The sequence below is a fragment of the Myotis nattereri genome (genome assembly GCF_964212035.1).
Source record: "Myotis nattereri genome assembly, chromosome: 4".
Classification (NCBI taxonomy): Eukaryota; Metazoa; Chordata; class Mammalia; order Chiroptera; family Vespertilionidae; genus Myotis; species Myotis nattereri.
The window spans coordinates 31,078,708-31,101,298 of record NC_138079.1 but is presented as its reverse complement, the minus strand read 5'-3'; the positions used below and the strand labels follow the sequence as shown (position 1 = coordinate 31,101,298).

General features: G+C 39.5%; 1 protein-coding gene across 1 annotated transcript in view; it reads left to right on the top strand.

Annotated features, from left to right (window-relative positions):
• DEPDC1B (DEP domain containing 1B) overlaps positions 1 to 2,096 on the top strand; it is a 54,026-nt gene extending 51,930 nt beyond the window's left edge. The window contains exon 10 of the mRNA XM_081088783.1: positions 550 to 2,096. Coding sequence (XP_080944909.1) covers positions 550 to 711 — 162 coding nt within the window. The 3' untranslated portion in view covers positions 712 to 2,096. The remainder of the gene's footprint in view (positions 1 to 549) is intronic.
• Positions 2,097 to 22,591: the final 20,495 nt, after the last annotated feature.

The following is a 22,591-nucleotide window of genomic DNA, read 5'->3' as shown; positions in this document are numbered from 1 at the left end:
ATATTTTCCTCAGTCATTTTGGAAAAGAGTTCGGTGGTGAGGAGCAGAGGAAAAACTTATTGCCTCTCTTTAAGCTTTTCATAATATAATATATACTACATTGTTTTCAATTTGGGCAGAAGCAGGTGGGCTAAGAAATGGTGGAAGGAGTTTGACCAAAATTTTAATTATTTAGAACATGTTATTTTCAGGTCAGAGTTAATTATTATTTTTAAAGTAAGGTTGATTTACAGTTGGCAGTGGGGGAAATATAAGACGTGACTTAAATGAGAAGTTTATTTGAATGTTGGATCAAATTAAAGGTGAATTCGATTTATAGAAAGTGAAATCAAATGATTCAACATAAAAAATGGATTTGTGTTCAAGTAAATTTGACTGTGATCTGATTTCTTCTTTTTTATTTTTTGGATGGAAAACAACAATAAAACAAAACAAGAACAGGAAAATATGGGGTCAGAAACTCATTATAAAATTAGATTGTCCAATTTTATTGACTCTTACCTGTTTTCTGGGTTCATTGTAGATCTCTCTCTCTCTCTTTTTTTTTAGTTTCAAAAATCCTACCCTGAAGTCTACCAAGAACGATTTCCCACACCAGAAAGCGAAGCACTTCTGTTTCCCGAAAAACCAAAACCAAAACCACAGATGCTAATGTGGGCACTAAAAAACCCTTTCCAACCATTTCAAAGAACTAGAAGTTTTCGAATGTAATACTTTCACAGCCAGTGGAGATCTCAGACGTTGTTTTGAATAAATGGGTGGAAGAAAGAGGAGCAGAAAATACAGACTACTGAAATATAAATATGATCTGACTTCAAAACATGTTGAGTTGCCCAGCTGGCATGGCTCAGTGGTTGAGCGTCAACCTATGAACCAGGAGGTCATGGCTCAATCCCCGGTCAGCGCATATGCTTGGCTTGCCAGTTTAGTCCCCAGTGTGGGGGTGTGTAGGAGGCAGCCGATCAATGATTCTCTCTCATCATTAGTGTTTCTATCTCTCCCTCCCATTCCTCTCTGAAATCAATAAAAAGACATTAAAAAGATACACACAAAAAACCATGTTGAGCCATTATCAGTATTTTTCTAAAACTCATTGCTAGATTTAAAGTATACAAATCAGTTAAACATTATGAAATATATAGTAATGTTAACATATTTGTAATCATTAGAAAATTCAAGGCTATTTTTATTTGTTGTTTTTCATGGTGTTTGTGAAATAATTGTGTGTACATCCTATTTACTGATGTCTTTGTTATAACCAAGTCTTAGAAATAGTGTATATACTTGAATAAGAAGACACTGGGTACCATTACTGTGATGCTATTGACTTAATAGCCAATTATGATATTTCCTGTGTAAATTCTGATTTTCACTGTTACACAAAGAGTCTTAAATGTCCTGTGTTATGATATATGTATCTTTTATTGAAGGTTTGTTGGCTGCTATGACAGATTTTACTAAAGCTGGTTCTTTTATAACATATATATTAGTTGGTGTTTACTTGGGAGTGGAGTAGATTTTCATCTGACTGCAGTGGTATAATTTCAGTCATGGCTAGAGATGGAAAACTGAACAGGATAAATGCTTTCATTCCCTTTAGACATGTGATTGTAAGTCAAATCTTTGTTGTTTCATGAAAAACACAAATGGGTTAAGTAAAATGAAACTACCTTCTTTATAAATATGTTTCCCCTAGCTTCCTCATTCTTCTGAAAGTAAATAGAATATAAATAAATACTGTTTGGTTTTTTAAAAATACTGTACATGGTGTTTTATGGATTTTTTTGGCATTTATTTAAGTATTTTTCAAATGCTTGACATGTTGCCTTGGCCACTGTTCTCATATTAGTCATTTATTTCTATGATAGAATAAGAAGTGAGATTTTGCCCTGACCAGTTTGGCTCAGTGGATAGAGGGTCGGCCTGCAGACTCAAGGATCCCAGGTTCGATTATGGTCAAGGGCATGTACCTTGGTTGTGGGCACATCCCCAGTGGGGAGTGTGCAGGAGGCAGCTGATCGATGTTTCTCTCTCATCGATGTTTCTAACTCTCTATACCTCTCCCTTCCTCTCTGTAAAAAATCAATAAAATACTTTAAAAAAAAGAAAAAAGAAGTGAGATTTTGGCTTTTGTACTAGCCTTTAGGAGGGTGCTTTGTCCATTTTTTTTTTTTTTGGCTTACTTTATGCTTTTGCAAATAGTGGTACACTTGGATTATGGACTATCTGGAAGGCTTCTGAGAACAACTACCCCAAAAGTTCAAGTAACACTCATTAATGGGCATGCTCTGCTCTTTGTTCTGATTTTCCCCTGCACTTGAGATCTGCCCCGGTTCTTTTGTAGCAGAATGCCTCCAACAATCGACTCAGATTTTGCTTACTTAAAATGGATAAAAGTATTTGTACTAGCTTGGGTAACATCTTACTTTGCAAATATGTAAAGTAATGGGAGTTTTTAGTGTTTCAGGATTTATTCACAAACCTTGAAATTCTGTGTAGAGCAAAGAATGTCTACTTTTTACTCAATTTGCTCTCCAAAGTAGAGTTTACTTTCCAGAGTCTCCTATTGCTTATCTTTGAAAATATATGTTAATTTCCCCATTTTCCTCTTACTGTTACTTTTAAGTATTGAGAGATCATAAAACATACCTATCACCTAAGTGTAAAATTGATGAATGGATAATGCCAGTTTTTCAAAGTGGTTGTAACAATTCACACTCCCACCAGCAGTGTATGAGTTCCTTTTGCTCAACATCCTCACCAAAACTTGCTGTTGTCAAGAGTTTGAAATGTAAATGTGGTGGGCATATGATGGTATCTCATTATGATTTTACTTTGCATTAATATGGTTAAAGACTATTTCCAAATATATGTATATTTTTGAACAGAGAGGAAGGGAGAGGGGGAGAGAAAAATAAATGATGTGAGAGCTGCCTCCTGCACACCCCCCACATGGGATTTGAGCCTAAAACCTTGTCATGTGCCCTGAACAGAAATCAAACCAGCAACCTTTTGATGCACAGGATGACGCCCAACTAACTGAGCCACACCGACCAAGGCTCCAAATATTATTATTTTTAATCCTCACGAGAAGATATTTTTCTATTGATTTTTAGAGAATGGAAGGAAGGGAGGGAGAAACCCTTCAGTCTGCGGGCTGATGCTCTATCCACTGAGCAACACTGGCTAAGGCCATTTTAATAATTTTTAAGTGTAAAGAATGTCCTCATTCTTTAAAGATATTTCTGCTGTGTATAGAATTCTAGGTCAATGGCTATTTTATTTCAGTACATTGTAGTTACCATTCTTTTGTTAGTTGACCTCCATTGTTACTATTGAGAAATCAGCTGGCACTCTAATTGTCACTTATTTATAGGCTAGAGGCCTGCTGCACGAATTTGGCAACAGGTGGGGTCTGGCTGGCCTGCCCTGATCAGGGCCGATTGGACCGGCCGGGGTGAGGGGCCACGGGCGGTTGGCTGGCCGTTCCTACCCCCTGGTCAAACTCCCAGTTGAACTCCCTGTCAAAGGGACAATTGCATATTAGCCTTTAATATATAGGATAATATGTCTTTTCTTTTCTTTTTTTTCCTGACTGCTTTTTAGGATTTCCTGTGTCTGGTTGTCTTCACTTTATGTGATATGCTTTTTAAACAATTATTCTTGGAATTTGTGGGGTATTTTAAATAAGAGGATTGAAGTTTTTCATCACTTTAAATATTGTCATTGTAACAGTCTCTGCCTTTGAATAAACATTTTTCACTCTATCATCTCTTATTCTCTGAAGCAGCTGTTTTTCTGTGCTGCATTTCTTCCATTTCAGCACGTCTCTCTTCAGGTAAGTCTAGTCTCCTGTTAAATTCTTATATTCACTATTATGGAAGTGGTATCCACTCTACAGCTCAGGAAACTGAGACTTGGTGAGGTTGGGTAACTTCCCTGAGGTTACCAGCTTGTGAGTAACAGTAGGCAGGAACTGTCAGCTCTGACTGACTGCAGAGCCCAGGCTCCTGACTAACATGTCTTATTGTCGCCCAGTGAACACTAATCTATGGTTTTTCTGAATACTTTTTAGATAGTTACATACAACCTCACATGTTATTTTTTCAGCCTATACTTTCTAAAACTTGAGATCTCAGATTTCTTTTTGATTTGCAGTGTTTTCATTGTTCTGGCCTTGCTTTGCCAAATTCATTTCCAGTTTCTTTTGGTCACTTTCTACAAATACCTGCTGACAATTTTTCACTGAGTTTCCCACAAATTCCCATTTAAAAAAAATCCTGCAATAGTGATTAAAACAAAGGTTCATTTGGAGCTCTGTGAATGCAATCATGTATTTGTTTTATTTGTAGGTATGCTTTTTAAAGTATTTTTATCTTTATGTATAATTGCTTTTACTTTTAGGTATGATAAGTAGAAAATTCCATAGAGATTATCATTGATCTCAGAAACTGTAATAAGGAATTTATCAAGTGAGTGTTCTGTATGGAAAATTTGAGAGTGCTGCAGCACGTTTTTAAGGTTGAAATAGCTCCTGCGTGAACAGGATGATGGAATCCAGCCATTCATCATTCTGACTTCTCACACATCTCCTGGATCTGCCTTCAGGGAATCCTGTCTGGGGTCTAGCAAATGTAATAGACATACGGGCCATGACTCAGCGTTTGTGTTATCCAGGAGCTTGATTCTGATTCTTAAATCTAGAAGAGAGTTTCTATACATTTTTATAGGAAATGTAGCTTTTTTAAAAAGCCAGTATTTGTGAACTGCTTATGTACCAGAGGAGGAAACTAAATAGTCCTATGTTTGAAATGTCATAAACATTTTTTATCATGATTAAGAGAGGAATCAGTTAAAATGGCTCTCTTTACTATATGGGTATGGTTTATTACTAGAGGCCTGGTGCACAAAATGCGTGCATGGATGCAGTCCCTAGGCTAGGCCGGCATCTGGCGTGGAAGGGCAGGTCCCAGCTGACCTCTGGGCCCTGAGAAGCACCTAGGCCTCCACTCAGCTCCCTTAGTGCCTGGTAGCCCCCTGCCGCCGCCGCTGGTCGCAGTTTGTGGGGCGATTGGCAGGGTGATTGGGCCTTGCTCGCACCTGCCTTGGCCTGGCACCACCCTCTCAGCTGCTCCACCATCACTCAGCCGACACGCTCTCGTCGGGGCCCATCAGGGCCGGTAGCGCCTCCACTGCCACCCACAGTCAGCGCCACATCACTGACACCCGCCATGTTTTGCGTCGCCCCCTGGTTGTCACTGCACATCATAGCAAGCTGTCGAACTCCCGGTGGAGGGGACAATTTGCATATTAGGCTTTTTTTATATAGGATATCTTTACTTTCATCCCCAAGAACAAAACCCCTCAAACTTTAAAGGACTGGAGTAAAGTAAGACTATTACCTAATAAAAGCCATATCAAGAGGCAATTCAACTCTTTCTATGCATCATAGTAGTTGCCTAAATTTGAAGTATTCACTCCAAAATGAGACATTAGAAATTCTAATCTTAGGGCATTGGAATCATTCTAGGATTTCCTTGCTTAACACGTTAAGCACCATGTCAGTCACCGGTGACCGACACTATACTTTCCATCCGGACCAGTCAGTCACTGGTGCCACCAGCATATTGGTGAAATCGGATATCGCCGGCTAAATGGAAAGGAAGTCAAAACAGGCTTGACGCTTAACATGTTAAGACAAAAAAAGTATAATATCTTGACATCATTGCATATTGGGTCTCACAGGCAAAGAAATTAATACATAAACTATGATTATTGGGCCTTTAAGAAATTATTTGCTCCTGGGTACTCAAGTGATTTGAAAGTTGGGATCTGGACCACATTAGTAAACAGAGAATTTGCTTATTTGTATTAACTTGGAAATACATTTATTGTTTAATTTTGTAGAACAAATATGCACCCTGGGATAAGTGGAGGATATATTCTCTAACAGTATAATGAGTAACTTCTGATAACCTTAATATTCAAGCTTTCAATTTGAGGAAATAGAATGTGAACAATAATGGGAAAATAGGGAACTAGCCCAATTTTTAAAAATATCATTTTCAGTTGTTTTGTGCATATCTGTTGCTATGTAAGCTTTAGAATTTCCTAATGAATGTAAGATTTAATTAAAAATGTACAGTTTCTGCAAATTCCACCTTGGAGAATTGTTAAGTGAATTGCTTGCTTCATTTGGGGATCTAGAATAAATTATGTTTTCCATAAAACATGCCTATTTCAAAACAACAAAACAATATATGTTCTTGGCTAGTTCTGCTCACTCTGTAATATCTCCTTTTGGGGCTCTTCTGTCAAAACTGAGAACACTTACAGTATCCAAAGCCTTTTCTATGAGGATATAGCAAAAGTTATTCTCCCTTCTTCCGACTCCCACAAATTTTACACATTGCTGTCAGCATCTCTCTGATGTAAAAGCAAGGTAGTCTTCTTGAGTATTCTAGTGAAACAGATGCAGCTTTATTTAATTAAAAACAAAACAACATACCAGAGGACTAAAGAGGTTTATTTCTGTGAAAAACAAGTAAACTATGATTGCTATTTAAAACTGAAATATTTTTGTTTTGATTAGTTGTAGGCTAATCCGACATGGGCATGAAAGAGGCCCTTTGCTCACTGTTTCCACTAAGAACTTCTGACCTTTTGACGAGTCCCGGCAACAAACATGTCAGTGATAATTTACCAAGAGAGCACGCAGGTTTGCTGCTAAAGATAGCTACGACAGGATAAAATGCAATTTCTGATTTTCTGAGAGCCCATGATTCCAGTTTATCTGGAGTTACTGGTATTTATTCTGATACTTTAAAATCAGGTGTGTTGTAGAGTTCCCTTTTAAAAAGAGCAAAGTCAAATGGGAAACCTGTTTTGAAGGCTGGAATCAATGTGGCTGAAATCAACTGCACACAAGACCTTAAATCAGACCATAATATGAGTCACAGAGGAAAATAACTGAATTCAGTCATATACCTCGTAGGCTCTGTATAATTTTTTTTTTTTTAATAAACCTGGGTTTTGTCCATATGCACGTGTGTCCTAACGATTCCAGTCTTTGAAAAGCTTCCTAATATGTATGTACAGGGTAGCCACATCTGATTGGGTAATACTGCTTCAGTGCTCTCTTAACTCTCTGAAGCAATAATTATAATTTAAAACCTACAGTGACATCATTCATAAATCTATTTTTCTACTTATCAAAATGCCAAGTATAATTAGACACAATTACTGCTTAAAGATGATGAAAGCTTTGATTTCAGAAAGTTCCTTTTACCTTTGCGCAGAGAATTAAATGATCTGTTAAGGCTATAGGAGGTGTCTGGTTTAGGCTATTTGACTTTCCATCCACGCATCATATCCATCTAACAGGGACAGATGCTCCCAGTAGGGGCCAGTCTCGTATTGGTCATTATTGTACCATCAAGGAAAGACTAGGGCTTTTATTTTGAAGTCATTAATGGTGGGAGAATAAACTTAAAAATCATTGTAACAAAGCTAGCTGGGTAATTTGTGGCTCCTCTGTTATGTTTCCCCTCCAAACCTCAGGAGGCGAAATTGCTTGCTAAATACTCTCCCAAAGGGGACTGTAACTGGTAACGTGGGCACTTGTCTAAGGTCAGTTGCATATGACTTGGGGAAAATGTCATATTATTAGGTTTTAAAATGAAAAACATTGCCTGCAAAATTCAGTTTGAGGTAAGATAATCTTGTGCGAATCAGCCTCTTGCCTACCTGTTCTGCATTGTGGGGATAACTGCCTGCTCTCTTGACTTAAAATAAGTTTTACTCTCATTCCTCAGACGGAGCTAATCTTTCGTTCTCTAAACCAAGCACTTTGTAATAAATGCAGACATGGACGTAAGGTAAAACAGGAATTTACAAATAATACCTTTGGCCTTATTGATGTTCGGTTGTCAACCTACTATACGCAGTCCAACAAGCATAGCCTGGAAGACATTGCCCTCCTTTTGGAGGCGCAAAGGGCCCTGGAAAGAGCAGTGTGTGAGCAACAGCAGAGAAGCCACTGGGTAGCGTGGGGAGCTGTCATCTCCCACACCTTAAACAAGCGATTAAGTAAACGCTATGGAATTGCTACTCAAATGCAACCTCAAGGCAAGACTCCCAGGCCCTTCTTCCCAACTAAATTGCTATCCAAGGATCCTTCCTATTAGAATTTGTAGCACCAGTTTTGGTTAGAAATCAGACTATTTGGATTTTAAGTTGTAGCACAACCTGCCAGTGAAGAGTTGGACAGGTGGCCTTGACCAAGTCACAATCTGTCTGGGCTTTGGTGTCCTCCTCAGTAAAGTGAAGGGGTTGGATTTTGGAGGTCACAAAGTCCACCCAGTAGGGACAGGAAGAGAGAAGCTGCTGTGCATAGTGGGGCCTACAGCAAAGCATTTAATCCAAACATATGTCCAAGGCCCCATGTTGGCCGAACTAATCCTATGTGTAGAGATGACGATCTTTGGATTAGAATTAGATGGTTTGTTAGGTCACTTCCAGGGCTAATGTTTCATAATTTGTTTTTAACCATTTTGCACGTTTGGCCCCTTCTTGCCTGGTGCTTATTTTCCTATCTGCATTTTTCTCCTCTGCTTCTGAGGGAAACACTAGTATCAGCAAGTTTAATTCTGTATCAGACAGAAGAAAGCTGATCAGGGTGAGTTTAAAGTCAGTGCGACGCACTGTGAAATGCTTTGTTTTCTGAAAGAAATTTTATCCTCATCCTTTGGCTTGTCATAATGTGCCTAACTTAACTTGAATTAGCATGTGTGTCTGTTTATATTATTATGCCAGTTGGTTTAATCCACAATAGCTAGCAAAAGTTTTCCTTCATTAATATCAAGACGTGTGTTATATGTCTGTACCTGTTTCATCAAAGCTGTTGATAAAATACTTAAGAATTTTTGGTAGTCATTGTGCCAACCTGTCACTCTAGCCAACCTTTAATCCCCTTACATATGATATGTTTATTTTCATTAACAGGTGGCTTTTTAACTTCATTGTCTTGGTTCGGCCAAAACAAATAATACCTTTCATTCCTAGGGGACTTTGTACAGTGATTCCAGGAATATTTTCTCTGATTTAATCCTTTTAAAATCTTAGTAGGCAAACAGAGTAAGAGGAGGAAACAGATTCAGAGAGGTACCCAGTTACAAATGCAGAACTTCCTTTCTGGTCTTTTCCCTGATCTCACTTCATTCACACCTCACTTCACCCCACCAAATCCACACTCATGGGGTGAATGTGGGCTTGATCCAAGCAGATCTCTGTAGAGAGGCTTAATTTTGTTTCCCTGTATCCTCCATTGGTGCCCTTTCTTTCTTATGGGGTCTTTTTCTCTTCACCCGCACCCCCTCAGCTCTGCTCACGTGTTTATTGTTTTGTATGAGACACCTTTGAGGAACTGGCAAGACAGCCGGCGCCCTCATGGAATTGCCCTCCTGCTTCAGGACCACCACTCTGATGCTGACTCTTGCCCTCAGCATAATTCATCCAGGCTGCACTACATTTCTTCAGGAAGACCAGTTCTCCATCCAAATGTTAGAGCCCCTTCACTCATTCATTTTATTTTTAGAGCCTACAATGTCAGCCTCTAGGCTGGGCAATGGTGAAGAAAGACAGCTCTAACTCCCAAGGGACCTTAGGCACTGAGGAAAACGAACATGTCTCCATGTAACTATGGATGATGACCACGGTGTCACAACCCTTTAGAGTGCAGGGGACACAGAGGAGAGAAAGGAAATTTTCCCAGGGCCAGCAAAGGGATATGGAAGGTGTCACTGAGGAACTGATATTTAAGCTGAGCCCTGGAGAATGTGTCTCCCAGTGAGGGAGGCTGGGCAAAAGGCATCTCCTCAGCAGGACCAGGATGAAATAAGGCTTGAGTAGCGGCGGCTATAAATTTTTTCATTCTATATTGTCCAGAAACCCAAATAATACTTTAAAGGAGTGAGTAATAAGAAGATTTCATGAACCGTGGCAGGGAATTATTTTAACTAGAGAGTTTTGTAGCATCTCTTGAACAACATCTCCAAGGTGGCTTTCTTTTATTCCAGTTCGGTGGGTCCAGATTCAAGTGCTTTGGGAATTAACTTTTGGATCCTTTTTAGGTTGCTGCCCCATCATGGTTTCTATTTCCAAGTTCTCACAGGGAATGCCACTGTTCATTTGTACCCATACATTTACAAAGCTTGCAAAAATTTGTTGGTGTTGATGAACCTTCCTTGAGCTTTATTTAAAAGAGTGACTTGTTTATTTGCCTGCTTCTATTTTTTCATTAATAGTGTGCTGTTCTATGCCTCCGGGCCTATACTGTCTCATTTTGTGACATTTAATGAATGTTAGAACTGGCTCTGCAAGTGCAATGCCTTAATCTTGTTGCCTACAGTGAGATGCTTTTAATATTTTCTCCACATGTGAACTCCGTGTTTTCCTGTAGCTTTTCTTTAATTTCCATGTGGTTAATCCCCCTCTCCTGCAGGGAGCCTCAATATTTATAGATTTTTCCCCTTCCACTCTATTTTCAATAATTTTCTTTTTACATTCAGTGAACACATCCATCACAATAAATGATCTTTTCCCTATTAGTATTGATGTGCATTTATATAATCCAGGCTCCCTTTTTATATATTGCTGTTAATGTTCATGGTAATTTTCAGTAGCTTGGGAAGCTGGGTATTAGAGTTGGCACAGAGTTTCAAGTTTATTACTAAGTCAAAACCAAGATTATCTGTTTTTTTTCTTTGTTAATTGACCCATTATAAAATGAAAGTATTAAATAAGAATCTCTAAATTATTCCTCATTTCATTAAAATATTCTTAACTTGATAGCCCTTTAACTCACCAAAAGATGCAAAATATTCCCATTACCAGTGCTGAATATTTTCATATTTAAAAGCTCAATTTTATAAATTTTTATAGCCCCTATAGATTTAAGTAGGGGATTGAGTTATAAGCAGTTAGCATTGGTCAAGCTTAGATGCTATCTCAACTTATTTTAACAGAGTCTATAACGATATAGTTTTAAAATTCTTATGTTCTTTCTATACTTCATTTATATTCTTTTTTTACAAGCTAATCTTTTTTTCTATCGCTATGCATGTCACCAGATGTAGGAAAGGATATAATTGGCAGGACTTGTGCTGCTGTTTATTTTTTTTTTATTGCTTTTATAGCTTGTGCGGTTTTCTCAGAAAACATCTTTCAAAGTAGCACTGTGTGCTTCTGAGAACCTCCTGAACCAGTCATTTTTGCTGAAAGACAGAGTCCCTGTGCCAACCATTTTGATTGTTCAGCAAGCTTGGCAGATATCAATAGCATTTCCATGATTCCAGTAGTATATGCTTTTTCATTTCATAACTGAACCACGTGAAGTGGGAGATTTTGATAGCATTTAATATTTGTTTCAAAACCTTACATCTTTGTTACATCTTTCTGTAGTAAATTCTGTATGTTGAAAATATTTTTTTATTATTCCAGAAATTCTTGTGTCTATGACTTTTGTAGCTTTTTTTTGGTAACTCCAATATAATTTTAAATAATTAGTTAATTTTAGTTTCTTAGGATTCAATCATTTTTACATATTTTATTAAATTATGGGTCTGTAAGCCTAATTTTTTCTTATCAATTATAAAGTTTTCCTAGGGCCTCTGTGACTCCTGTTACACCCCTGGGTAGGAAGTAATGAAACAGATTTTAATTTGAATTAATTCAAATTAATTCCATCCTTTTAAAGAGTGAGATTAAGAAATGTTAAAATCCACTCATGGTAATTAGCAATGTTTCCATTGTTTAAGACATTTTTGGCAGCATTGTCTTTGTCTTTGTCAGGCAGGAAAATGTCAAAACTTGGTAATCACCCCTCATTTGTGTATGTGGCAGGGTGTGTGTCCGTATACAGTGATGACTAGTTTCACCACTTGTTTCCAAATGCCTTTGGCTGTTTCACAATTGAAATCTACCCTCAAAGGAAAAGAATTCATCACTACTAAGAATATTCAAAAGAACTGGCTGAATGGGTCTTCACAGAAGTGGTTGGAAGACTGAAATTGAAGAACTAGGCTTGGGAATTTGGAAGGACCCTGGGAGTACAGGAGACGAACGCAGTGGGGGTCACACCACAAAGCAGTGTGGTTTAGGCTGTCCCATTAGACTTACCCACACTGGTACCAATTGGCCATGGAGTCTTGTATCACTTCCTTTAGATGCAATCGTCCCAGATGTGAGTGTTGGTGCAAATTGAACTGGTGTGCCTTGCACCCTGAGTGAGGATGTGTGAATCCTTTAGGAAGCAGAACAGTTTCCCACCCAAATTTACACAAGGTTTCCCCACAGCTGTCCATTACAAGTTTGTTTACATTAAACATTGATATTATAGGTGCAACGTTGAAGTATTTTAATTTGTTAAAAAGAGCATGAATTACTTTTGTACTTTAAAAAGTAGACTACAGAATCATTATAAAGAAGAGAGAGCTGTTTTTCTTTCAAGTTCCAGGCACAGAGTTATGCTGCACCCTGCTCACTGCTCCTCCCTCTCCCAGCAGGGGGCTTGGTGCGGTAACTTCTACACAGTGTGAGTTGGTGGGGGAAATCAGGTAAGAAGGAGAAAGAAATTGCAGTGAAATGTGCACACTTTCCTTTTCCCCCTCTAATCATCAGGAGAGCTCCACTCAGATCTTCAGGTCAGCTCATGTCTGGGTCCGAAAGGAGCAAGTGCGCTAAACATAACCAAACAAAACAACAGCAACGAAAAACAAAGCTGGAAAGGCAACTGCTCTGCTTTGTTAAAAGAAACTCCGGGGGAGCTCTGGGTGTGCTCAGTGTTAGCTGGAAAGTGTGAGCTTAGGGAAATGAGGGGGAAACATTTTTCCTCATTTTCTTCTCAACATAAAGGGAGGAATAAGGCCAGGGGGAATAGAGATGAGTAAGTATAGTCATTGTTTCCTTAGGATAATTGGTGATAAAGTGCTGATGCAACTTTTTATGCTATCTAATTGGCTCTTCTTGAAATAGTGTTCACATCCCCCCTCCCATTTATTCATTCACTTCTATTTTCCTGTTAATGTTCTTTTTAGGAAGGGTCAACTCTACCTGGTAAATGATCAAATGTTCAGGCTAGCATATCTTGGTGTTGTAGGCTCATTACATTTCTTGTGTTTTCTTGCAGGAAGTGGGGAAATGCTGTTTACACCCATTTTTGCAATGAGAGCCTGTCTTCTGTGAAAGCCGAGGAAGCTCCTCTTTGATAATGAGTCTCCTGTCTTACTCAGAGCCGTTGGCAATTGCATTAACTGTCCACCCTGGTGGACGTGCAGAGCCCTGGGAGCCCCCTGTGGCTGTGGCTGCAGGTGACATTTTGAGATGCCCCTGGAAGTGCTTCTCACCTTACCCTAGAGCAGTTCAGCTGTATTACAATCAGCTGGAAGGCTTGTTAAACCACAGCTTTTTCTGGGCTGCACTTGGAGAGGGCAATTCAGTGTGAGATGTAGCCTGAGAATTTGCATATCCAGCACGTTCCTGGGTGCTGTTGCTGATGCTGCTGGTCCCGCAAACACACTTCCAGAGCCACTGGGATTTTTAGCTGCAGCAGGTATATAAGCACCCTAAGTAAAATAGAGAAACGGTGCAGTTTAATTCATTTATTGAATTAATGTTTGTTAAATACCACAGGGCACTGAGTATTATGAGCTGTTTGGGAACTATTTCAGGGAAGTGTATACAATTCCTGCTACCTATGTTCTTAATATTAACTATAAGGCAGTATTTTGGTTTTCCAAGTAATTGCAAAAATCCCTTAGAGAATGTTATTTAACAAAATTCTTCCCACTTTTGTTTAAAATAGTAGCTTTTAAGACCATGGCCTGAGTTTGGTCTAGGCTAGGGAACCAAATAACTGGGTTATCTCAGCTCTGCCATTTGGGCAAATTATTTATCCTCTGTGATGAACCAATCTTCAGCTTGTTGACCTGTCTCCTGTATATATGTTTTCTATTTCTTTACCTCATGTTCTTTATTTTCTGCACTCTCTGTCTTTGACTTTAATTTGCTAATTTTCTTTGCACTTCGTGTGCGATGAAAGCTTAGATTATTGATTATCAGCATTTTGTCTTTTCTAATATATGCATATAAGTCTATAAATGTTCCTCTAAGCACAGCCTTAGTAGCCTCCAATGAGTTTTGATGTGTATTATTTTTATTATAAGTTTCAAGTATATTCTATTTCTATAGTGATTTCTTGATTTTATGAGTTATATAGAAGTATACCACTTAATTTGTAAACACATAGGGGTTATTTAATGTCTTTGAGACTAAGGTTCTTTATCTTTAAAATACAATAAGTTTCTGGGAGGAATAAATTAGCTAATGTTACCAAAATGCTTAGTACAATGTCTGGCAAAGTTAATTTTCAACAAATGGTATGATAGCTATTACTATTTTTTGTGTGATACAGGGGTCCAAGGTAGAAAACTTAGAAAACTTACCATCCTATACAATGCTTTGGGTTAGAAAAAATACCTAATTTCTATCCACACTGTATCTGAAGCACCCCCAATGTTTGTATTTTACAGATTTACCCTATGGAAAGTTTCTGACTGGTGGATTTAGCTATTCTTTTCCAGGGCTCACTTTCCTGCTGATGTTATTGTATAGGAAAAGCCATAAAAAGTCTGATTCTAGTTTTAATTTAAGTTACTTTATACTCCAGAATCTATGATTATACATGTTTACTTTTGAAAAATTTAGATGCATTTAAATTCTATCTGTATATTTAATATAGTATTATTTTAACAAGACATTGAGCAATTAATGTTGTATCTTAACATTTATTAGTGTGTTGTAATTGAGGGACTATAATTACGGTTTTTGTTGTGGTTGGTTTTGGCCTACCAAATTGATTTTATGACTCACGAGTGGATCATATTCCATAGTTTTGGAAAATGCTGACTTACATGTATCATAGTTATTTCCTGGGTCTGGCAGGTGCTATATAGGGTTCTGTGAGCCAGGAAGGTGGACAAATGGTTATTAGGAATGTATTTAACTAGAGTCACAATGTTTGAAATGGCTTGTCTTTGGCCTCTTTGCTTTCCTTCTGGTAAATCTCTTTGACCACCTGCTTCTATTCTATGCCTCCTGCTATAAGATCCCCAATATGGATAAATTTGGTAGTTATAGTTTTAATTCAAAGGTTTAGGGCACACTTTTATGGGTGAGCCATTCAAGTGGTTTAGAGTAGTTACAAACACTTTTCTTCAGGACTGTCTCATGTACAGTCTTCCCAAAGCCAGAGGAGATTCAGTAAAACCTCGGTATAATGAACTAATTAGGGCAAGGGGTGTCCATTAAAGCCAAAAGTCCATTATATAATAAAATAGGTTTTCTGAATGAGTATGTTCAAAAATTGACAAATTAAGTTAGTTTACCTGTTTTTACTTACGTAGACACATTTGTGTAATTAAAATTAAGTATGTATGAAAAGTTTAGTTTCGCAGAAAAGTTTCCTGTATGTATTACCGTAATTTTAAATTTATACTGAAGAGGTCTAGTAAGTGCGTGCATTAACCAGTCACTGCGAGTAAATGAATGCACATGTGCTGGGGTCCAACCCCAGCAGGTCCAGGGGTTCCCCATAGGTGAGGACGGAGTCGGCGAAGAAGGAAGGACACGGAGGCAGTGTTCAGTTGATCAGCAGCCTAGCCAGGATCTCGAGCCAGGATCTCCAGCCAAGTTCTGGTCTGGATCTCCAGAGAGGTTCTGCTTAGGATCTCCAGCCAGGTTCTGTGTTCATGGTCTCTTGCTAGGTTCTCCAGGTTCTCCAGCCAGGTTCTGTAGCCATGTTCCCTAGCTAGGTTCTTCAGCCAGGTTCTGTCCAGGTTCTCCAGCCAGGTTCAGTGACCAGGTTCTAGTCAGGTTCTCTTGCCAATTTCTGTAGTCAGGTTCAGTCCAGGATCTTTTGCCATGTTCTCTCGCTAGGTTCTGTCTCTAGGTTCTGAGGCCAGTTTCTGTCCAGGATCTTTTGCCATGTTCTCTCCAGCGAAGTTCTGTCTCTAGAGAACGTTCTGTGTAGGTTCTGTGCCAATTTCTGTCTCTCTCTCTGTGTCTTCTTACATCTGTATTTATACCAGTTGATTCCAATCCTATCAATCTCTATTTCAAAGGTTAGGGCGTTTCTTATCTCCATTCCAGGGAGTAAGGATTATGTAGCTTAAGCATGATTGTTCGTGGTTAAAGTGATAAATTACCCACCTGGCACTTAGTTAAGTGGTTTTATTCCCTCCCTAACTTCAGGGGAAAATCCCTACCTGGGGAAACAACCTTTCTCAGAGACCTTAGTTAAAACATATAGTGCCAAGAAGGTGAGCAAACACATTAAGAACAGTATGCCATATATGCCAGGTCCCTTGAAACAGCAAGCATGGACCGGCTCCCGTCAAATTCCCCCTTTTTTATTTTTTTAAAAGCGGGCATTAAAAAGAAAAACCCGAAATGCTCTCTTGTATCTATTTTAAGAGTAGGATTGATGCTTTCCGCTATTACCTGAGTCCTGATCTATCAACCCAGGGAGAGCTTGCCAATCCTGCACTTTCCCGGGGTGGAAAGGCTGCAGTGGGGTTAAGGATAAGGCTCCTTGGGCCTACCTTCTCCCATGCCTTTACATTTACCTTTCCTTCCTCAGAAAAGCATGGACATACTTCTTGTATAAAACGTTCTGTCTGACTAGGAGTAACCTTAATTCCTCTACTAGCAAGCATATGTGTTAAAAGATCAATACAGAGTCTTATTTCTTTAGACTCAGTATGGCACATCTTCTTAATCTAAGAATCAATACAGAGTCTTCTTTCTTTGGACTCAGTATGGCTCATCTTCTCAATCTAAGTTCTGTACTATCCACTTTCTTACCCTACTTATCCTCTATAGGGGGGTCTGTAGCACCCTGGTGGAGACCTATCCGTCCCGAGTGTGGGGTTCTCAATGGGGAGGGCTTACCTAGGGGAATCCTGTTCCAGGGGTTCCCAAAGGTGTGGACGGAGTCGGCGAAGACTATCCACCCTCTTCCTATGGTGGAGTCCTATCCGTCCTGAGTGCGGGGCGCTTACCTAGGGGTCCCTGTTTGGGCGCCATATGCTGGGGTCCAACCCCAGCAGGTCCAGGGGTTCCCCATAGGTGAGGACGGAGTCGGCGAAGAAGGAAGGACACGGAGGCAGTGTTCAGTTGATCAGCAGCCTAGCCAGGATCTCCAGCCAAGTTCTGGTCTGGATCTCCAGAGAGGTTCTGCTTAGGATCTCCAGCCAGGTTCTGTGTCCATGGTCTCTTGCTAGGTTCTCCAGGTTCTCCAGCCAGGTTCTGTAGCCATGTTCCCTCGCTAGGTTCTTCAGCCAGGTTCTGTCCAGGTTCTCCAGCCAGGTTCTGTCCAGGTTCTCCAGCCAGGCTCAGTCACCAGATTCCAGTCAGGCTCTCCTGCCAATTTCTGTAGTCAGGTTCAGTCCAGGATCTTTTGCCATGTTCTCTCCAGCGAAGTTCTTCTGTCTCTAGGTTCTGTGTAGGTTCTGTCTTCTTTCTGTCTCCTAAGTTCTGACTTGTTACATCTGTATTTATACCAGTTGATTCAAATCCTATCAATCTCTATTCCAAAGGTTAGGGCGTTTCTTATCTCCATTCCAAAGAGTAAAGATTATGTAGCTTAAGCATGATTGTTCGTAGTTAAAGTGATTAATTACCTGCCTGGCACTTAGTTAAGAGGTTTTATTCCTCCCTAACTTCAGGGGAAAATCCCTACCTGGGGAAACAACCTTTCTCAGAGACCTTAGTTAAAACATATAGTGCCAAGAAGGTGAGCAAACACATTAAGAACAGTATGCCATATATGCCAGGTCCCTTGAAACAGCAAGCATGGACCGGCTCCCGGCACACATGGCTGGGGTGTGGCTTAGCGCATGGGGGACTATCAGTCTGCAGGTGTAACTGCTGCAGAAAATCATGCCACCTCAGGATAACAGAACCAACCACTGCTCTCAATGAGGTGTGGTCACGTGCTAATCATTTGCAGAACATTGTTTACTCATGGTAACTCCTGGATTTAAATATGTAGACTGTAGTGTAGACATGTAATATTTGTCGATGAAATTATGTAATGTTTTTTCCAACATATGGCCTATTCGCTAAAGTTTGTTAAAAATAACAGTGAATTAATAACAAAAAATAATCTGTTAATTTAAATATTAGACAATCTTGGTTAATTTTCACATTTGACATACAGACCGGAAATTTTGTCCATTAAATCTGAAGTCCATTAAATTAAGGTCTGCAAAATTGACGGTTTGCTGTATTACACATAGGCCAATATAGGAACTGGTCCCAAAGCAAGGGCTTTTTCTGGTTGGTGTAATTTACTCAAACATTTTGGGAGAGATGTTTGGTATAATAATCTGTTTCCCAAGTTTTTTTTTTTTTTTAATTAAGTTTTCCCAAAATGTTTAATTACTATTTGGGAAAAAAAAATTACCCAGCTGATTCTTAAGTGCAGCCAGAGTTGAGAGTCACTTGAGAAATTTCATTTTCCTTTCTTGGCAGCTTCTCCCCAGAAATGACTCTACTCTACATGACCATGTTAAGAGACATTGCTTTTTATTTTAATGTGAAAAGCTGACATAAGTGGAGCCATTTTAGAGTAGCGCTAGGGCTGCCATTTCAGAGCAACTCCTTGCTCTTCTTATTCCTGAAACCTTTGGATTGTTTGAGCAGGCAAAATAACCTTTGGACTGGGCCAAACCAACATTGTATTTCAAACAACTATTTGCAAAGCTAACAGGAAAGCAGACATTCTGACTACTGAGCTGAAAATAAAAGACATTCTTTAGAATTGGCACCGCCATATATAGCTAAAGAATAACTTGGTTTATTGGCACCTACAGAAATTCCCCCCTTTTAATTCATGTAAATATTTCCTTTCCCTTTTTCATAAAACGCCCTTGCCTTCACTCCCTAATTTAAACACTATAGGGGTTTCTACTTGAATCAGTGCTTCTTGAATAGTTATTTTTTAAAAAAAATCTCAAACACTTGTTACCTCTCACTTCGGTCTTTTATTTTTAGGTTAATACCACTCTCAGGGACAAGGCTTAAATTGCAATGCCCCCTCACACTCCCCCACCTCTTGTATGTTATCATATAGTTATCATATGCTACTAACTATATGTAACATATAGTTATCATATGAACCAGCAATTCTACTCCTAGTTGTATACCCAAATAAATTGAAAATAGGTGTTAAAAACAAACACTTGCACATGAATGTAATATTGTGATTTATAACAAGAAAAGTATATTTGGTCTTCATCTCTGTTTGCGGTACAGAGCTAAAACCTTTGCAATTTCCTAAGTGAGGAGAGCAACAAAGGTGTCTTGTTATGTTAATTAGGTGGCTATTGGAAAACACCTAAGTATGGGTGCTGGTTATACCCATTGGCCTCCTAGGAGGAGAGCAGGGCTAAAGATACAATCAATCAACAGCCAGTGCTTTAACCAATCATACCTATGTGTTGAAGCCTCCATTAAAAACCCAAAAGGAGAAGGCTGGGAGAGCCTTCAGGTTGGTGAACACGTGGAGATTTGGGGAGAATGGCATGCTGGGAGAGGGCATGGAAGCTCCTGCGCTTTCCCCATACCTTCTCCTATGTATGCGTCCCATCCATCTGGCTATTCCTCAGTTATATTCTTTCATAATAAACTGGTGATTTGCTATGTGAAATGTTTCTCTGAGTTCTGTGAGCTGCTCTGGCAATTTAATCCAACCCAAGGAGAGGATCTTTGGAACCTCTACTCTGTAATCAGTTGGTCAAAAGCACAGGTGATATCCTGAACTTTCGATTTTTGTCTGAAGTGTGTGTGTGGGGGGAGGGGGGCAGCGTTCGAAGACTGAATCCTTAACTTGTGGAATATGACACTGTCCCTGCATAGAGAGAGTCAGGATTGAGTTGAATTGTAGATCACCCAGCTAGTGTTAGAGAATTGGTTGGTGGTGTGAGGGAAAGAACTCCGCATGTTAGAATTGGGTGCAGAACCCTTACAAATATTCATAAGAACAGTAGCCAAAAGGTGGAAACAACTCAAATGTCTGATAAATGGGTAAACAACATGTGCTATATCCATACAATGGAACATTATTCTGCCATAAAAAAGAATGCAGCACTGATACCTGCAACAACATGGATGGACCTGGAAAACACGCGAAGTGAAAAACAAACAGAAAAGGCTGCATATTTGATGATTGTGTGAATTTGACCTCAGTTTTAAAAAAATGAAACAACCAAAGGAAATAGTACTGAAATCTGCATAGCGATGCCTTTGACCACAAATTTAGTCTTTCTTATTTACTACCAAGAAAACAGAAACAAAACACCCTGGGAGAGGGAAGTAATGGGTGAGAGAGGATTTACCCAAAACTAGTGAAGCTTTAGTTGGAGGGTCTCTCATGTGCATGGCCCCATTTTAAGTTCATTTTTTGGGGCCCTTGCAATGTCTTTGAAAATAAGTTACTTCATCTACAAAACCTAATAGAGTTTAAGGATTAATTGAGTTAATATAAGAAAGACCTAGATTTTGTAAAATTTACAAAAATAATATATTTCAAATTCAATTCATTAGGACTGCTCATTCCACTCTGACTTCTATGTTATGGTGGTGAAGTGTGGCCACCATTTTTGGAATCCAGCTGATGGTAGGGTGAATGGGACACACATTGAGTTTGGGTTAGGTGTGAGACATGTGTGCTATATTTATAACTTAGGTACTGTGATAGGCTGTCTAGTGGTCCCCACTGATACCCAGGTCCTAATCCCTAACCTGTGGATGTCAACTTATGAGGCAATGGAGATATGATTAATTTAAGAATCTTAAGATGGGGAAATTATCCTGGATTTTCTGGGTAGGCCTTAAATGAATCAGAATTATCTTTGTAAGGAGGAGACAGAGAGAGATTTGACTAAAAAAAAGAGGGCAAAGTGACCATGGAACCTAGATGCTACATTGCTGACCTCAGAGAGGAGGAAAGGTGCCAAAAGCCAAAGCATGCTGGCACAGGTAAGGAAAAGGTTTCTCCTCTGTAGCCTCCAGAGGGAGTGTGGCCCTGCTGATACCTCAATTTCAGCCCAGTGAAATTGACTTCACATTTTTGATCTCCAGAACTGGAAGAGAATACATGTGTTGCTTTAAGCCACCAAGTGTGTGGTAATTATTACAGCAGCCCCAGGAAACAAATACAGAGAAAGATAGCAGGGTTATTGCTGGCTATGCTACTGTTGGAATGGCTTCCAGGAATATTCCTGCTGCTCACTGTGTCAGTCCACCCAGCAGCGTGGAAACACGAAAGGACAGAACCAGAATTTTGTCAAGATCTGAACGTGTCACGTAGTCAGTCTAGCAACAGAAGCATGGATGTCGTGTAGCAAGGTCTGAAGTGTAGAGAATCAGAAGTTCATCTGGGAAAACTACTTAATTTCCAGACTTGTAAAATTATTTTCATTGATTTCTAGTCAGAATGGAAATTCTCTCCTCTCCGCAATATATTCAATGACAAATACACCTTATTCATTTTTTTCTCTTTTAATGCTATATGTGCAAAATAGAATATATCAAAATTTCCATGTAAGACCCAAACCTGTTGCCATACTACAAGCAGTGTGTGTGTGTGTGTGTGTGTGTGTGTGTGTGTGAAGTCATTTTTTAAAATGTTTCCCCATAGAATGGATTGTTTCAGCATTTCAGATGCACCTTGTCCTGTTAAAATCCTGTGTTTCCAGATGAAATGGCATACAATGCAGTAGAACAGCCAGAAGAAGGAAGTGTTCAAATTGCTGAACTCATAACATTCACTAATAAATCAATGTATGCAGTATAAAAGTTGTTATAAGAGTAAGTATGATGAGTAATTGTGTAGCTTAATACACTCAAGCAGCACTTTGAAGAAAGGATTTGAATTGCTCTTGAGCAGGGCTTGGCAAACCATGGCCTGGGGACTCAATCCATCTAGCTGCCTTATTTGTAAATAAGATTTACTGGCATGCAGTCATGCCCATTTATTTACATATTGTCCATAGCTGTTTTAGTTCTATAAAAGCAGAATTCTATATTTGAGACATACTGTAAGGCCCCAAATACCAAAAGTATTTACTATCTGATCCTTTACCAAAGAATTTACCAGCTTCTACCCTAGCACATGCCTCAATTTCAGATGAATTATGTTCTACTAGAGGCCTGGTGCACGAAATTTGTGCATGGGAGGGTGGGATCCCTCAGCCCGGCCTACACCCTCTCCAATCCAGGACCCCTTAGGGGACAACCCTCTTGCAACCCAGGACTGCTGGCTCCTAACCGTTTGCGGGCCTGCCTGCCTGCTTGATCGCCCCTAACTGCCTCTGCCTGCCGGCCTTATCGCCCCTAACAGCCCTCTCCTGATGGCCTGATGGCCCCAAACTGCCCTCCCCTGCTAACCTGATGTCCCCTAACTGCCCTCCCCTGCCGGCCTGATGTCTCCTAATAGCCTCTGCCTCAACCCCACTCCCGTGGCTTTTTC